This window comes from Phalaenopsis equestris, unplaced genomic scaffold (assembly GCF_001263595.1).
Source record: "Phalaenopsis equestris unplaced genomic scaffold, ASM126359v1 Scaffold000030, whole genome shotgun sequence".
Taxonomy (NCBI): domain Eukaryota; kingdom Viridiplantae; phylum Streptophyta; class Magnoliopsida; order Asparagales; family Orchidaceae; genus Phalaenopsis; species Phalaenopsis equestris.
The window spans coordinates 517,018-536,717 of NW_018164472.1; the positions used below are offsets into that span (position 1 = coordinate 517,018).

Consider the following 19,700-nt stretch of genomic DNA (forward strand, 5'->3'; position numbering starts at 1 on the left):
AGTGGTGCAGGTGTAACTCCCAGGTATTTTTCTCCTAAGGGGCTGGATATTCGCCAAGGTGGAGATTTGTTATGGTATGGCTCATATACCATATTGGGACAGACGCTGGATCGAAGCGGAGCGGAGCGGAGCGTAGAATCTGTCCAAATTGGGAAGTTACGTGGGTTGGGGTGCGGGGGCAAAGCCCCGCGGTATGGTACAGGGGTAATGTTGTAATTACATATTGTGCCTAGGTTTACTCCTGGGGTTATAAATAGGCCTGTTAGTAACCCCAGGAGGTATCCTCTATTCTGTAACCCTTTTCTGAATATTGAAAGGAACTCGCCGCTCTGCTCCCGAGGACGTAGGCATCTTTGCCGAACCTCGTTAAATCTCTGTGTTCTTCTGGATTTGTGTCGATTACTGTTTTCTTCGCCCTTATTTTCTCAACAGTATTATTGCAAAACGTTTATACTTTTTGGAAATCAGCCTAATTTTGCAAACTTATCCTATCCTGCTAAGTTTATATGGTATTATTCCAAGTTGTGACAAATAATACAAAGGAAATTCACAAAAACCAACAAAAAAGCGTAAATAATTTGCACTATATGCCCCTGTGACATCAAAAGAAAAGGAAAGAAAAAAACTTCATCATCGAAGAGCAATGAAGCCTCTTCAATTGTATTCCTTCCAGTAGTTACATGGAATTTAAGATGAAGCAATGCATTTCACTGAACAAGGGATACAATCCAACACAGGAAAAACAAGCATAAATTTTATTTGTAAAAACTTCCAATTTCAAACCTATTTAAATTTTATAACAGTTCCCAACCCCATTACTTTACAGTCATCCCAAATGTTACTACCAATTCAACAAATCTCCACGCAAGAAAAAAGCAAAAAAAAAAAACAAACAAACAAACAAATAAATAAAAATATATTGAAATCACCGAACTTAGCGAGCAAGTAATCCTCTACTCCAAAAACACCAACAAGTTCAAACCTATCACTCAATTTTTCACCCTGAAACGAAATCCTTCAGCTATCATTCCCAAATCAGGCAACCCACCAACGTCAGAGTACTTCACCATCCAACGAACTAACCAATGGCTTCAAATTATCCTAATCTTAGACTCTAATCCCCCCATTACCACTAAGATTCCCTATTCTGACTCATAAATTGAAAACCAAATTCAAGAACCTAAAACACATCGAAACATCCAAACCACTCACCAAAGAGCAAAATCTCATAAACCAAACTCACGCATCAAGCACAAAAGAAGGCATACCGGGCATCTGAGCTTTCGAACCAGAACAGAGAAAGAGAAGCAGGAAGACAAGCAAAAATATACAGGTCATGTCCATCTCTAACGAGAGCAGAGGCTGCAAGAACTCTCACCGGAAGCTGAAACGAGGAAAGAGAGCAGAAAAGGAATGCCAGTACGAGCTACACCCACAACACCGTGTAAAGACTGGACTGAAAAAGAGGGAAAGTATCGCAACACGAACGCTGCAGGAATGACTACAACGGAGAGAACGACTAAGCATGGGTTCAGGGGACATGGGCGCATCAAGGCAGGTTTTCAGCATTAAATGCCTCTTAATTCCTGATATTTACATATCTTAAAAACAATTTTTTTTTAATATATGTACATGCCACCTCAACTATATATTAAACATTTTTTAAAAGCTCAAATAGTAATTTCTCTTATGTCCCATAAAAAATTTGGGTAAAATAAATGTAAAAAAAATAAATTTAGATTATAAATAAGTAAATATATAGAAATTGAGTTGTATGTGTTGTGATAGGTTGTGGTATATAAAAATATTAAAACGATCGACGACGAAGCGAATAAAATAGCATGAGAAAATTTACACCAAAAAAGAACACACAGATTTACGTGGTTCGGCAAATTGTCTACGTCCACGGAGTTGCAGAGGATTTTAATACTTGAGGAAATTTACATCAGTCGATCACCTCGACTTACAAGAGGAATCTCTCACTCTTCGTTGCCCTCTCTCTTCTTCTCTCTTTGTTCTTCTCTCTCTAGACCGAGATACACCGAAGAAAACTCTACACCGAGATACACCGAAGAAGACAAACTTACAAGAGAAATAAACTCAATTTCTCTTCTGTCACAAGCCACAAAAAAGAAGTCTAGGGAGAACAATCTTCTTCTTCCTTCTGCCACAAGAAACTACTCCTCCTTGCACTTCTTCTCTTCCACTGTCCAGCGGAAACCCGAAAAACTCTTCCTCTATCCCGAGGAAACCTAAAGAAGAAAATCGTGACTTCTTGTGACTTACAGATATGAAGGAGAGCCTCTCATTTTATCACGAAGAGAAGGAAGCGAAGGGATGCTTCGCTTTCCGAAATAGAGTAGGTGGGAGCAATTTCTGGCGAATTGATGCTTCTCTTTGCAAAAAAGAAAGGAGAGAGGAGTTATTTGTGAAGAGGTGTGACCCTGTGTGGCCCTTTCGCGATCGGTAGCGTCGTTTCGCGAAAACAGAAGGAGAGGCGGGGGCGAGAGTTCGCGGGTTGGGTGGACCGGACTCCACGCCAGCGCTAACAGTATGCATGCAAATGCTCATTCAAAAAACATTTACATACATAACAATCAAATCTTAATCACATATCTAACAGCTAAACTTCAATTTTTACTATCTGTCCCAAGTAATTCATACTTTTCCCTAGATAGTTCTAGCTAGGTAGATCAATAATAATGAGTAGTGTAGGGTGGTCATTGGCTGACATAGGAAGGTTTGTGATGGCCCCTTAAGGCTTGTTGGTCATTGGAAGTCCTATAGATTGCAAGAACGTAGCCACTAACATCAACATGAACAAATCTTATTATTATTTTTTTATGAGCTACATTTACTTATATGCTGAAGCTTCCTTTTATAAATCGTATATAAGATGTCATTTAAAAAAATTTCTCTAAATAAAACCACTTTTATCAACAAAAAATGATTCAAATAGCCAATTATTCTTCTCTTCTCTTACTCCATTGCTCCAGGATTGCTCGTCGCACTGCTTGAGCCATTTACTTAAGAAAATTATAAAAATAATATTAAGTCAATTTTAGTGGGCTGGGTCAGTGTGGTCACAGGGCCCAGGTGCTCACCGTAACTCTCTCTCAATGTAAACCCCTTTATCACAGATTATGACGATCACTTGGTTAGATGGTAGACCACTGTCCCTTCCAAGAGCAATTTAATTAAGATCATTGATTTAGGCCACAAGCATTCTTGATATAAATGTTTCAGTGGCTGTTGGTCGGAATAAGCGAGAGGACAACATTTTTTCGATTGGGCCGCGATGATAGGAAGCATCCCGATCATGTACGTTGGCATTGTTAGCACAAATAGTGGTGAAAAAAAAAATGAAAAAAAAATATGAACCCAAGTTGAAGTGTCTTCCCATGTCGTAGCAAGTTTGTTCATAACATCATCAAAATCTTGGAAATCTAGTAGCATTCACATGCCCCGATTTTCAAGTGTCTGATTGATCGTCTTCATCGCATGACAATTAGTGATAATGATGGTGTGATCCTACATAGCATGGCAATCTCAGGGCAATTGCGTGAATTTGAAATCCTCCTCCTAGTCAGCCATGTCTTCTTTGGTATAGTGTCATGCATGATTAGTCTCAAGCGAAACATGTACTTCTACGGGTATAGGTGTAAATATTTTAGTTAGAATCAGGGGCAAAATCAACAACTTTCTTGAGGGAGGTCAAACGACCTCCTAGACCCAACATTGGAGGGCTAGGGCAACGAAGAGCAAAGCGATATTTCAGAAGAGTCAAAACTGACATTTCAATAGAAAAAAAAAAATTTACTCTCATGTAAATAAAAAACTAAATTTGAGAGGGGTTGGAACCCTACCTAGGTCCGCCGCTAGCCAGAATGGGTAGGGAAGGCAATCTGATTCACAAATGCAATAATGGTTCTCTTTGTGTATTTTTTGGTAAACTCACAACACTCATCCTGAAGATCTGACTAAATCAGGGTTGCTAAGATCCAGTCAATCATATTCACATGAGAACAATCTTTCAGTAGTTGTTGGTCTCATTGTCCATTTGAAATAAAACCTACTATTGTGGTCTGATCAAGTTTGTTAGTGCGAAAAACAAAATTTAGGTGTTAAATATATAAATTCATAAGAATTGAGCGGTATGTATGTAACTGTCTATATAAAAAAAGATTTACATACATTGCACTCAATTCCTCTGCATCACATATCTAGCATCTAGACTTCATTTCTTACATAAATTACACTTTACCCGTGCATTAGAAGTTGTATTTCATTTTTTTTAGATAATATGATGGTATTTTTTATGTATTGTGAAAGCTTTGATTGGCATAAATGTAAAAAGCAAAATCTAGGTGTGCATATGCAAACGCATGGGAATTGGGTTGTACATGAGCAAATGCCCTTAAAGTTTAAATCACGCAATTAGCATTATTGGCCGGGACCTATTCATAATTTTCCCTAGAATGTACCATGCATTTGAATTTAATATATAAATATACATCAGATTCCATAGAATATATCACTTTTATAAGTTAAAATAGTGATATTATTTATGTGATATGAAAATTTTAAATGGTATAAATATAAAAAATAAAATTTAGCGGTTCAATGGGTAAATACATGAGAATTGTGTGATATGCATATAAATATTGCCTCTTTTATTATCACAGATTATTGGTGGATGTAGTTATGGATAATAAATTGGATGATCATGATTGATGGAAAGCAACTAGCATAAATTATATAATTGAATCATGCATATATGGTTCTCGCTAGGCAGATGAATAATTATTGAGAAATATAGGGTGGCCCCTTGACTATCATAAGAAGGTTTATGGTGGCCCCTTCATGGCTTTATAGGTCATTGGAAGTTCAATAGATTGCAAAGGTAGTCATATTCAGGATGTGTTATTACACCGTCTTTGGGGTGCATTGTTGCACTGTATTCGGGGTCCATTGTTACATCGTCTTTGAGGGTGTGCCTTTGCGCGTAGTACTATACGACATACTGCTCTGTCGGACACTTCATAATTCCATAACATATACTGGGATTGTGAAATGCACGTTGTACATCCACAAGGGACTTTGTTACAAGTAGCAGGTAGTGGTCGATGGTGATTTATGGGAAAGGGCGGCCGACGGAGACAATCGGTGGCCAGCATGTAGTGGTCAACGACTACAAAAGAGAGAAATTTTTTGATGCTAAGCGTTAGCTACTTCTTCTCTAAGCTCAAGTTTTCTTTTGACTCCAGGTCTAGGTACCCTCTCAAGAGAGCGTATGTTCTATTTATAGAGTCTCAGTGTAAATAAGGAAGGAATACATACCACTATGATCGGACGGTATTCTATGGGCATTAGGGAGTCTTAATGATGCAAGAATTGAGTGATCTTTGATTCGTTAGATTAGTCCTGTCGAGAAGTTCGATTTGACTATAAGCTTTTTATATTTGGAAATTTTTTGACATTTTGATTATACAGTGAATTCTTTCAAATGTAGTTTAATAGCTTGATTTATGTTTTATTTGACTTGAATTTGACCAATTTTGGTATTATTGGGTTTGCCTCATCAAGTCGATCAGCTTGAATTTAACTTTGGTGAAATTGAAGTTTAGAATAATTTTTAATCAAAATTTGAGCATTTCTTGCTCAAAAAGTTACCTCAAGATTCATGTTATGTCTCGAGATTCATATCAGATGATAGAAATTTATTGACGACATATCAATTATTATTATTATTATTATTATTATTATTATTATTATTACATATAAATTTGAGTGTGGAGGGTGAATCACAAATTTGACAAATGAAAATTTTGATTTCCGAATTTCGATAATAATTTTCTTGATTTTTAAAAGTTTAGGTAATGGAGTTCTCTTATTATGTATAAAACTATGAACAAAACAAAAAAAAAAAAAAATAGTATATTTAATTTATAAATTATGCACAATTATAATTTATCATATGTTTCATCTTTGGTCACTTTTACAATCAAATCAAGATGGAAATGATGTCAAAATTTATTTGAAATGCTTTATCGAACTAAATTTTTATTGCCAATTAATTCTTATGTATTTATAAATCTAAAATCTAAATTTAAATTTTTACATATTTTATTTTTTTTAAATAAAAACAATGAAACTTTTGATACGATATAAAAGATTTGGGTAGTATAAATATACAAGACAAATTTAGATGTTAGGTATGTAAATTCACAAAAATTAAGTGGTACGTATGTAAATGCAACTACTCGCATTTTTTTTTATTAACGAGCAACAAAAATTAGCATAAAAATAACATGATTAATACTATGACTATGCTCGCGGTTAAATTTTTTTTATTTCTAAAGACTAATCAAGTTGGTTGGTTGAAGTGGAGCAAGGCATTGGGTCTTTTGTGTGATAGAAAAGTGTCACTCGGATTGAAAGATGAATTTTATAAGATGGTGGTGAGACCTGCAACGCTCTAAGACGCATAATGTTGGCCTTCAAAAAGGAAGCATAAAACAAAGTTAAGTGTTGCCGAGATGAGAATGCTTAGGTGCATATGTGGCTTGAAACGTAAAGACAAAATGCAAAATGAATACATTTGTGATAGGTTTGGTGTTGCCCTAGTGGTGGACAATATTAGAGAGAGTCTTCTTAGATAGTTTGGTCATATTGAGTGTTGACCATCCGATGATCTTGTTACGAGAGTAGATGTTTTAGATTTGGCATATGCTAAGAAATGCAAAGGTAGACCTAAAAAAACTTGGACAAATTGCATAAAAACTAACTGTTTAAGAGGTTGCTCAATAATTTATGTTAATTTTCTTTAAGTTGGACATGTGATTGGTGTATCCAACACATTAAAAATTTGGCAAGTGCATGTCCATGTCCTGAAGGCACATTGCTAATGTTATGAAGTGTTTGTTGCCGATTATGCCCGCCTAGAATGCCTCAAGGGATCATGTTCACGTAGACTTTAAGTTCATAGAAGCTTATCTAAAGCTTATTAATGAATAGAGGAGGAGAAGGTAAGTTTACAATAACACTAGTTTAGGCAATAGTCTATATGTTATTAATAACATGGAAAGATAATGAGTTTATCAATAATCAGTGATTAAAAATTCTAATACTTGAATGCTTTTTACATATATTTTTGAAGTGATGAACACTATTAAATTGTCAAATTCTCTCTCTGATGTGAGCTAGAAGACCGTGGCAGTAGAGTAACTGATTATCATCTTAGCAGTGTACGAAGATTTAGGACACACTCAGATTAACGAAAACAACCAGTAGAGACACCAAAAATTTTTACACGGAAAACCCAAAAAAAAAAAATCACGGGGCCTAGCTTAGTTAAAGAGATCCACTATAAGTTGTTGATTACTCTTACAACCTTTTGTCTCGCAGTCGGGAAAAAGGTAAACAATCTCTTGAGCTACAAAATTTGTTCCCGGATGAGTTTATTGTAAGAAGAGTGTGGCGACCAATAGTCATTGGCGATAGCCAGCGCGCAGTGGTCGACAACGGGCGGCAAATAGTGTTCGGCTAAGGTCAAAGGCTAAGTGATGTTGGACTTGAGCTTAATTTCTAATTTTTAGTCTTCTCGAGGCTTCAAGCTCTCTCTACCTCTCTTTCAAAAGAGGGGTAGCGCTCTATTTATAAAGACTCAGTTACAATTATTAAAAGAATATGAACCACTATGACTAGATGACCCAGAAAGATTCTTTCGATCAGACAGAGTTTGGTGGACATTTGTGTGTCTTAAAAATTTCAGATTTGAGCAATCTTGGGCCTCGTTAGATTCGTCTCGCCGAGATGCTCAATTTGATCATAAGCTTACCAGTTTCGACATTTATTTGACCTTTCCAGTATGCCTCGAAAGCTTTCCAAAGCAGTTTAATTGCATGATCTGAGCTTGATTTGACTTGGATCTAATCAATTTTGGTATCATTGTGTTTGTCTCACTAAGTCGATTAGTTTGACTATAAGTTTGCTAAAATCGAAGCTTTAGATGACTCTTAATCGAAGTTTGAATATTTCTTACTCAAAAGATTGCCTCGAGACCCATGTCATGCCTCGAGATTTCTACCTGCTGATGAGAATTTGTTGATGGCGTACCACTCTCTAATTATTTCTCAAGTTTAAAGCTCCATTGAAGTCATCTACTTATCTTATTTGTATTCAATGAAAGAATATATGAAGCCATTAAAGAGTTTATGTATGTATATATATATGTGTGTGTGTGTGTGTGTGTGTGTGTGTGACTTACTAACAGCACACTCTAGCATCATTGAGGTAGTATTTGAGCAAAAATGACAATGAGAAGCTTGAATATGACAATTTATGATCAAAGTTTGGATGTCCTGATGATGACAATTTAGTGTGATTTAGATGAAGCGATACAAAAAGTGGGATGATAGGATTTGACAAAGGATGTTTAGACTCTTGAAGATATATGATGATCTTTGATATTTATGAGGTTGGAGGTTTAGAAGATGGCATCATTGAGCGAATTTGGACGTGTTAAAATCTGAATAGCAAAGTAAAGAAAACATAATGATTATGCAACTTTAAGCTTGCCTAAAACTCCAAAAATAGATTAACGAAAAAGAAAGACAATTTGAGGGTCCCCACAACTTTAGAAATTCATTGACAGGACAAGAGAGAGAATTTATAGCTCACTTCATTGGATTTCATATCCTAGTTCTTCTAAATTAAGGAGCATTTATAGAATACAAAAACTCACTAGAAACCACCAAGTGCTTATTGCCTACCATCAACCAACATAAACCAAAACACTTTATATAACTACTACATCCCCAACCATATTCCAAAATGAAATCCATCATTTATAGAAGAGAAATCATCATTATACCAAAAATAGGATTTTTAATAGAAGGGTAATACATAAAGAGTCATGACAACCATATTCCAAAATAAAATCCATCATTTATAGAAGAGAAATCAACATTATATCAAAAATAGGACTTTTAATAGAAGGGTACTACATAAAGAATCGTGACATTTTCCTCTACTTACTCATTATTATTTTGGTGACAAATAATTACTCATTATTTTGGTGACAAATAATATATATATATATATATAGATGATGACTTTCCAATATATAAAAGTAATCACAAGCACAACCATCTAAGTCTTCCACATACTACCAACAATTTTTTTTTAAAAAGCCAAATAGATGTCAATTGAGCATAAATTCCATAACATAAGTAAATCATCCTTACAAAAATACAGAAATTAGATAATAAAATTCAACAATTTTTGTTTTATAACCTTAAGAAGGCATGCAACAAGCAACATTATAAAACTATGTATTTAAAATTTGTAACATAAAAGCCATAACTAGTGACATACTCTAAAAAGATATGCAACTAGTTTTACTTTAAGACTTGCATCACAAGCAAAATTTTAATTTGATATGTTTAATTATGAACCTAATTTTAATTTTATTAAGGATCTCTCTGATAATAATTTTAAGTTGAATTTCATTTAAATCTTGGATTTAGTAAGCTAAATTTCCTCTCAATGTTGCCATAATTTCCATATTTACTATATCCTGGTCTTGGGATGATTTAGTCAATATAAATTTATAGAATTTCTTAAATCTATTACCAAACAACCCCTATAAAAGAGTATAATACATATTTAGAGCCTCTTTGGTGTAGCTACGGTTATTTTGTAAAGTTGTTGTAGACGAAGTTATTGTTCATAAAACTCTTTTGGCTATTATAAAAAAAAAAAAATTAAACAGTTATATTGTAACTTTCTAGCAGCTACCGTAGGTAGCAAAGCCAGGTGAGAAAACACAGTTTTCAACTGCAATTTTTTGAGAATGGAACAAAAACACAGTTTTGCAAAACAGAAAAAACTGCGGTGTAGCACTGCAACGCCACCCCAAACATATCCTTAGTCTGGGAAGGAACTATCCAATACTAATTTACGACCCATTTAATTAAGTAAATTTTGAAAATTTTATTGCATTTTTAGCTATTTGCATCATTCTTTAGTAATTAATGTCATTAATTAAAAAGTGTGCAACTAATAATGGCGTGTGTGGACTAATCAAGCTTAGTACTGGTAATGATTAATAACCACTACAAAAATTCATGTACAGATCATCAACATTAAGTAGCATTACTACCACAATCAGCCATGATTCACGAATAGATGGAAACGTGGTACAAAGTCGTATATGCAGAACATTTCAGAATTCAAGGCATTATTTTTGGTCTCCCCAAAATTAAATGTCACGTACATTGCTTGTACTTCAGCATTGAGGTGAGGTGCCTCAATGAAAGCCCTATTTTAATAGAAATTATGCTAATTTTGTATTTAAAACAATGGGAGAAAAAAAGAGTATAATTAATATTGTTAGGTGGTTTATTTTGTAAATTTAATCTATTTAATTTTTAATTATCAGGTTTGTGAATTTCTTATCATCAATGCATTTGTGTCCATGCATTTCCAATTGTGGGGAAGGAAGCGATTGTGATGCATGATGATGATCAGTGGTTGATATGGCAACAAAAAGTTAAAATATGAGATAATTTGTTTAGAAAATTTAGGGAGTTAAAATATGAGGTAATTTGTTTGGGGGCAGCTGTAGCCAACGATTTGAAAACTGGATTGAGTCGGGCGTTTCAATCAATTCAGTTGTGAACTGACCGGTCGTCCGGTTGTGGTTGGACCAAAAACCGGCTCAGCGTCAAATCGGAAATAGCTGGTTGGAACCAGCGGCCAAACCGGCCAACCAGTTACAGTGTAATTTTGTATCTTATGCCACATTTTTATTGGAAATCACGAAATATGATTTGAATATTTTGATATCATGAAGAATATGTTTTGTTGTAATCATTATGAGTTTCATTTTCTTCTTTACCTTTTGTGAAATATGCATTATTATTAGTTTAGTACTTTTTCTTTTTTATGTTTTTATATATTTTTTTGGTTATGTTTCCCTCTTGTTGACCTTTCATATTGAATTTCATCTAATTTGTATGTTTTTTAAGTTATATTTAATATTTCTTTTATATTTATGACATCACTAGGTTAACTTGTTGAATTTTGAACCTCCTCTTTTATCACTTCAAAATCTGGTCTGATTTTTTGCACCTTGGCTGTAGTTTTTTTTGAAAAGATGGGTGTGAAATAATTGTTTAAAAACTACCGTGGTTATTGCAAATTATGATTTTTGAAAAGTTAAACCGCAACATTCTGACAACCACTGAATTTTTTTAGGTCAGCTGCAAAACACAGCTTCCCACAACAACTTTTAAAAAATAGGTAAAACATAATTTTGTAAAACGTCGCAAAGTACACTATGAAACTGCACCGCAACCGCAAAAGCACTTTTAGATTGGTATTTAATAGAAGTAAATTAGAAAGCCCCTAATTAATACAAATTAACTCATAAGCATCATAGAGGGATTCTAGTTTAGAATGTATTGGTTGTGAAAATAATCTAAACTCCTAAAAATAGGAGAGAGAGAAAAAGTTTTGATTATTTATACAAAGAGTTATTTCCTATAATTCTTAAAGCCTTATTTTGATATAACATGCATGTGAATTTATCAAAAGAATTCATGGCTAATTTTGCTAATAATTGAACTTTCTTAAGAATTTGCATTGAAGATGATAAAATGTGAATGTAGCTTGATGATTCATGGTTTTAGTTCACCCATCAACAATGATTTTCTGTATTTAATATATAAATTCATATTATAGAGCTACTAACAAGATTATTGACATGTTAAAAAAACAAATCTATATGATTAAGCATGCATTTGAATGCATTTTGGATAAAATAATTTTTAGATTTAAATTTTGAATCAACGGAGCTCTCAACTCCACAATTTTACAGGCAAAGTGAGCATCTTGACAATACTAGTTTAGTTACACTGAAAGTATTAGTCAAGATCGAACACTTAAATTGTAATTAGAAGTTTTAGAGTATTAATAGGAAGGCAAAATTTTTTTCTAAATTTGACATGTTTATAATCAAATTGAGTGGCTTGATAAGAAGAATTAAACGAGTCTAAGATCGTTTAATTCTGAAATCATTAATGCACTTATATGCTAAAAGAATAACCTATGATCAAATGAATTAATATGAAGCATTTTGTGATTTAAATTAAATTTGTTAAAATACTCTTCTAAAAATTATAAGTATCCCCTCATTTTTCATAGAAAGAGTGAGGAGCAGGCTAATAGTTAACTTCACACTCTTTAAGAAAATTTAGTCGACGGCCACCATTAATTGTCACTGACCGCCACTAATTATTTTTGTAGTGCAACTATCATCAAAGGATAGTTTTAATCTGATTAGTGATTTCATTCAGTTGTTACATAGTTTTGTTGCACAATCACCACTTATTTTATCTGTGTTGACTAAATGTTAATATATATCATTTTTACGATATGAAATTTTTAACAAACAACAACCACATATATTTACATTTAACTCTCTTTAAATAATATGGTTTTAAAAACCGGGTTGAGTCATGGCTAAACCAGCTTAACAGTGAACCGGTCGTTCAATCGATCCGGTCTAAGCCCAAAATCTTTTATATATAGAACCAATCATAACCGGGATTGAACCCACAAACCTTTCCAATTTTTTTTAAAAATAATTAGTTCAAGATTTTAATCTTTTGATTTGATCATATGGCTATAAATAAAATAATTAAATTAAAAATAGAGAAACTCGGGACCGGTCTAGTTAATTAAGCACATGAGTTCCCGTCCTAATAGAACATAAATGTTTATGTCAATGACTGACTGAAAGGGACGATGCATCATCTGCCACGGCGTACTTGGATTGGATTCAAGCCAACCATTTTTCTCTTCCTCCTATTTCGTTATCATTTCATTAAATTTTGATGTCTATCATATAAATAATTAGCCATTATCTCTTCCACTTGTTTTTATAATAAATATATCTAATAATCCTTTTAAAAGAAATTATCTGTAAAAATGACCTCTTTTAATGATAAATTATCTATTAGACTTGTCATTACTTAAAATGAAATCTAGTAATTAGCTAAAAATGAAGTGATGTGTCAACCGCAAATTTTCATTATTTGGCATTAATTTTGAGGCGTGGCATGAATCTCAAGATAATTTTTTAGTAAACAATGTACAAATTATGATTAATAATCATCCAAAAATCTAATTTCAGCAAACGTAATCAAACTGATAGCTCATTCATAATGAGTTACGACGCTTCGTCCGGGAAGAGGTCATCATAGAGAAAAAGGATCGCTTCCGTGCTTATCGTAGCGTCGTTAAATATTCTCCCTTAACGGATGTCATCCTCCAACACCTCATCCCAACAGACTTCAAGCTTCTGAACATCGACACCTATTGATCATTATCGAACCATCATGCACACTTATAACATTTAATCAAGTTGACGTGGAGTTGATGTTAAATGTATATTACTCTTATGAAAAAAAGATATTAAAATATTCTACTTATTTTATGACAGTCTCAAAATAAATTCAAGGGTTCTGAATTTCATTCTGATCTATAATTTTTCCTACTCATATAGTCCAATAAATTATAGGAGCTTTTACATATATATATATATATATAAGCCCAAAAATTCCTAATATATATATATATAGTAATCAAAGCTTTCATATTTTCTTATCTCACAAAAAAACATTCATAGTTACAAACATCATTTGAAAACTAGTACTCATTATCATCTTTTAATAGTCAAGTTCATCTTTTATCCACAGCTAAGTGCTTCGAGTGTAAGAAATGAAAGTTTAGGTGTGAGAATGGTAAATCCATAAGAATTGGGTGCTATGTATGTGATTTCCCCTAAATTATAATGGTAGGTGTTCATTAATATTGGGGAATTATGGAAGCTTAAATTTGAAATTGTCGATACTTGTTAATTTGTTGTTTATAATGAAATAATAATATTGACGCGTGCTAGAAAATTTGCGGCAGTAGAGTAATGTATTATCTTCTTAACGTTGTACGAGAATTCAACATACACTCAGGTAAAAGAAAACAACCAGTAATGACACCAAAAATTTTTATATGGAAAACCCGTAAAGGGAAAAAACTACGGAAACTCAGTTGTAAAAATCAACTATTTGTTACAGAGACTATTTGTCCCACATACAGGAAAGAGTTATTAGGTTTTCCAAGTTACAACATCGATTGACGGTTTTTGATCGGTGGTGATCGACTGTGATTGATGGTGGTCGACGGCGGCCGACAACAAGTAATATTTATACAAAAGAGCATCATAGGGATGTTCCTCATAGAGTTAACAACATTATAAATTATTGAATGAACATATGTGGTGTACTGTACTTATACATGTTAAATCAACACTTTTGAAGACATATATATGTTAGAAGTGGAGCCGGTTCGACCTCCCTCTTCCGCTCCTGCGATCGCGAATCGCGATCTCCTGCGAACCGCCGCTCCCGCTACAGATCTCCAGCTCCCTCCTCCTCCATTTCGCGAAGCGTCGCGGCTCTTTACCCTCCCGCACACGCGAACTGTTCCCCCCCTTTCTCGTTTCGTGAATGTCGCGCCTCCGGTTAACGATTAAAGAGGGGAGCACGACTCTCCTTTAGATACGAAAGTCACGGTGTTCTTCTTTGGTTTTCTTTGGGATAGAGAAAAGTTTCCTCGAGGCAGAGGAAGAGAAGTGCAAGAAATAGTTCCTTGCGGCAGAAGGAAGAAGAAAGAAGAAGATTATTCTCTCCAGGCTTCTTCGTGGTGGCTTTGACAGAAGAGAAATTGAGTGTATTTCTCTTGTAAGTGTTTTTTCTTCGGTGTATCTCGGTGTAGAGAGAGAAGAACAAAGAGAGCAACGAAGAGTGAGAGATTCCTCTTGTAAGTCGAGGTGATCGACTAGTCTAAATTCCTCAATTAATAAAATCTTCTGCAACTCCGTGGATATAGGCAATTTGCCGAACCACGTAAATCTGTGTTCTTTTGGTGTGAATTTTCTCGTGTTATTTTATTCGCTTCGTCGCCGATCGTTTTAAATTTCATATATCATATACACCACAACAATAGACTATAAATGGTGAAATATTTTTCATTAAAAGAAAGTAAGATTTACATACATGACGCACAATTTCTTAGCATTTACTTCTCTAACACCGAAACGTTTTTTTAGGATATTTTTAAAATATTGCTTATGAAAGATTTTATAATAATTAAATTTATTTTAAGAAAATGATATTATAATTTTTATTTAATTTGCTAAATGTTAACATGCTGCGAGCTAGAAAATTCGTGGTGATAGAGTGAAATTAATGTTTTGACGTTGCACAAAGATCCAACATACAAAAAGATAAAAGAAAAACTAAAATAGAAGGCTTGAGAATTCTTATGTCGAAAATCCTAAAAAGGTAACAAATTAAAGGGCCTAACATGATCAGAATAATCCACTCTATATTTCGAGTTATAATGTTGCTAAATTCTCTTTAATTAAAAAAGATAGAGCTACAATATTTTTTTTATTTCGTTAGTTTTATAATAAGGATTATCGAGTGACAACATCAAATAGAGGATAGTGAATATGTCATAATAGTCTAGAAATGGTAATTGGGTTGATTGTCGTAGTTAGGCTGCAACAATTATAATAAGCTACAATAATCGCTAGTGGTTGTCCTCAGTTTTTGGTGGTCATTGGCTTCTAGCTCTTCACGTGTACGTAGCTTATTGAATAATTTGTCAATAAACTGATTAAAAATAATACGTTGATAAGTTATGTGCAGTGGCTATTACAAATTTTTATTTTTTTGGAAAAGCTAGGCCACAATATGAAAGCTGTCACCGCACCTAGATAGGTGCAGTTCGAAAACGTTGTTTTTAGCGTTTTGAAAATGCATAAGATGTCAAAATGCAGTTTATCAAAACAGGCAATGTGTATTTTCAAAATATCACCCCACCAAATAAGCTACCCCAAACGGGCCCTTAGTTGTTAGCTCCTTCTCCTCTAAGTTCATTAGTCTATTTATAATTTTTTAGAATTACATTTTGATAAATTTAGCTAAAAACTCAAAATATTATGTGAGAGAATTAAAATTGATTCGTTCAATCATAAGCCATTTTTTAGCGTGCAAAAGCTTTAACAATGCTAAAATAAAAGATTTTGAGCTTGAATGATTCCTCTTGTCAAGCCGCTCGATTTGAACTTGAACATAGCAAATTTATATATCATTCAAGCTTCAATAAAGCTTTGAAACTTTCAATTACACTTCAAGTGCTTAATCTCGATTTAATTGAACACTTGATTCCTTCAAAATGCAACTTGATTCGTTTCTTATGATATCCTAACAAATTTTCTTTTAAGTATGTCATTATATATTGCAATGGCGAGCCAGTAGTCTACCATGGACAAAAATGGACAAAGTTTTAGTGTCCTTTTGGGGCAGCTTGTGCGTTTCAGGATAAGTTGTTTATCCTTAAACGCGGCCCGCGGGCCGGCCGCAGGGGACGACCCGCGACCTGCGTTTTGTGTAAAAACTCAAACGCAGTTTCAGATAAGCTGGCGAAACGCGCGAACCTAACGGTACGACGGCTTTTTGAATACGCCCAAACGGACCCTTAGTCAAACGAAGAATATAAAGTTGGGTTTTATTTTGAAAGCCGTAAATAATGGACATTCCACAATTGGCATTAGCTGCCCTTAGCATTTTAATTACTTAACGAGCCTCAAAAGGATTTTCTTCTATTAATTAGTGCATGCCCATGTGCTTAATCACCTGATTTCAGCACCAGTGGAATATTATTAGTTGGATTAGTAGCAGAGCATTCATATGCTAATAACGTATTTTTTGTATAATTTATGAGGGTTTAATTAATAAAATGCTGTTAACTAATCACCTGATTTCGTATTTTTTGCAAAGAATTGAAGTAGCACGTGTGCTTGGTCTTTATGTGGCGGTATCCTAAGTAGTGTCAAAGAAGCACATAACTGGGTGTCTGATCGCATAGTCCATCGATCCTAGGCAAGGGATCCACACTTCTGATAGCTTGGAGGTGGCAGACCCATGAGTGCTTCAGGTCTTCCCAAGTGGTGATTACTTCTCCATCTCCCGAGAATTTTACCGCCATGTGATACATCAACATCACGACCTTGAAGTGGTTCAATAAAGGATGACTGAAAATGACGTGATATGTAGGCGGCAAGTGCACCTTCAAAAAATCTTATGCATGAGTGAATTTTTTTTGCTCTCTCCCCCGGTGATCATTGGTGGCATCACTCCCAGAGCATCCTTCCTTTCTCTTGAAAACTTGTATAAAGGGCCAGTTGGTGCAACCAACTGATCGGCTTGAAGACTTAGCTTGCTGAGCATTAATTTAGAAAAAAATCATTGAATTGCAAATGTCGATCAGAAAACTTTCGACTTGAAAAATTATTTTATTATTTTGGTTACAACAATAGCATCTTTGTAAGGGTTCTCGCTAGGGGGCAATTCGGTATCAAGGAATGTGATTGAGGGGTGATTTTCTCTCTTATGTATGGAAGCGATGATACACAGTTCTCCTGACCGGGATCTCTTATGGGACACTCGTCAAAATGACTAGCCTCATCTTAAGATGGTTGGTACTATCCTGACGATATGAATAGCATTTGACGAACGGGCTCATCCAGGACTTCCACAACTAGGGCCTTTCCATGCCTCTACAACGCAGCTTTGGGTGCGACAAAATCCTTCAACTTTCCAGACTTAATCAACTCCTCGATCAGGCTCTGGAGGTGTCTAACCTCCTCCGTGTCTTAGTCATGATCCCTGTGATATTTGCAGTACTTTTTCATATCCCTCATGGATGATGCTTTCTTGAATTATTCTCTGTCCTAGTTGGTATCCACTATCTCGATCATCGATATCCTTAACAGAGTGTCCTGAGCACACGCATATCCATTTGGCGGTTTTTTATAGTCTTAAATAGGTCTCTCATAGCATTGGGTTAGTCCTTGGTCACAACTCCTCACTTGGCTTCCTTAATTATTGCTCCGGTCTGTTCCTCTATTGGATGGACGAGCGGTCGTGAGTTTCTTTTTTCGGCTTCCATCCATTGTTTTTGGGGGGACCCTTGTTGGGGCAATGATACATTGTTCGAGTTTGATGGTGCTCTCTTCGGTGTTAATATACTTGTTTGACATCTCCATAGTTCAACCAAGTTAAGGTTGAATCAGAAGCTCTCACCCCTCATGCCTTGGGTCAAGGAAACTAATTCCATATCGGGTCGCTGGTCCTTCACTTCCAATATTTCCCTCTAGAACCATGCAATATATGAACACATACTTACTTTTCACCCTTATTTAATATGTATATGAACACATACTTACTCTTCACCCTTATTTAATATGCAACAAGGCTTGCACACTCTTTTTAGGCCTCTGGGCACTTGCAAACTGCACCAAAAAGAGGCTTCTAAGTTATGAAGTCAAAAAAGTAAGCGATCATCCCGACCAACAATGAGTTGAAATACCTCAGAGCTGATGATCTTAGGGTGGTAAAAAATAGACAACATTTAAACTTTCAATAGACACATCACGATTCAAACAATACGAGGTGGTCATTAGGTTCTGACAGGCCCATGTAAGATTCTAACGTATGAAGTTTATACTTCTTAGGGGGCTCAACACCCGAGATCTAAAGTGAGAATGCATTCTTTGGTTAGCTTGGGGCCTCAATACACCCGAATCATTTTCTCTTCGTCAGTGCAGATCTAGAATTATCTTGCTATTGCGAGTCCTCGACTCTGTCTGGGCCATAGTCCAGTCTCTTGTCATTGCGTCATATCATTGCTTCTTGAGAAGGGTTCTGCCCTCGAGAAGTGTGTTCTCCTTCTTTAACCGTAACAACTCTAATGACCTCTACAATTTGTCTCGTTATCTGATTCATTGGCTCCCACATCTCCTGTTGCATGTATGAACTCCACAAACTCTCTGGTGCATTCCATGTTCACTCCGTCTCTCTGGTTGCTTTCTTGTTGTTATTATTCTCTTCTACTGGTTATCATTCTCCTCTTCTTGTTCATGACATGACTCCACGCTCACCGTCATTTTAGGAAGGTGAATGTGAAACTGTCCGGGAGAGACACCCAGGGAATATAGTGTCCGGGAGAGATACCCAAGGAATAGAGTGTCATAGAAAAGAAAAAAACAGAGAGAGCATAATAATGAACAATAAAATTAGAATGCACCAGAGAGACGAAGGTGTAAATGTAAAACAAAGATTTAAGTGCTAGCCAAGTAAATACATAGGAATTAGGTACTATAAATGTAAATGCCCACTTACTTTCTCATCTCCTCTCCCATGGCCGTCTCTGTCTCACATCTTGAGCTTTCAAGTAGGGGCCTAACACATGAAGGAGCAGCTTTCAGAACATTTGAATTCCACCATACTCCCATTCAAACCTTATAAATAGCACTTAAGGTCCATTGATTGAATCATTTAAGATCTTATAAATATTTAGAATTCTCTTTTAACAGTTAGCTAAATTCCTTGGAGGGAAAAGTCAAGTCGAAATTGCAGTCCCTCTCAAACGTGTATGGAAAATATTTTTTGCAAAACGAAAGAGACAATAAACGTCGTCGACGTCTTGACCGGTGAAATATATCAATTACTATATAATTAATGAGGATGTTATTTTTACAAGGCGAAATTATATATATATATATA

The 19,700-nt window shown here is 34.9% G+C and overlaps 1 protein-coding gene across 1 annotated transcript in view; it reads right to left on the minus strand.

Annotated features, from left to right (window-relative positions):
• Window positions 1-1,389, minus strand: part of LOC110018649 (probable LRR receptor-like serine/threonine-protein kinase At1g67720) — a 51,111-nt gene extending 49,722 nt beyond the window's left edge. Inside the window, exon 1 of the mRNA XM_020716017.1 lies at window positions 1,269-1,389. Within this exon, the coding sequence (XP_020571676.1) occupies window positions 1,269-1,344 (76 nt within the window). The 5' untranslated portion in view covers window positions 1,345-1,389. The remainder of the gene's footprint in view (window positions 1-1,268) is intronic.
• Window positions 1,390-19,700: the final 18,311 nt, after the last annotated feature.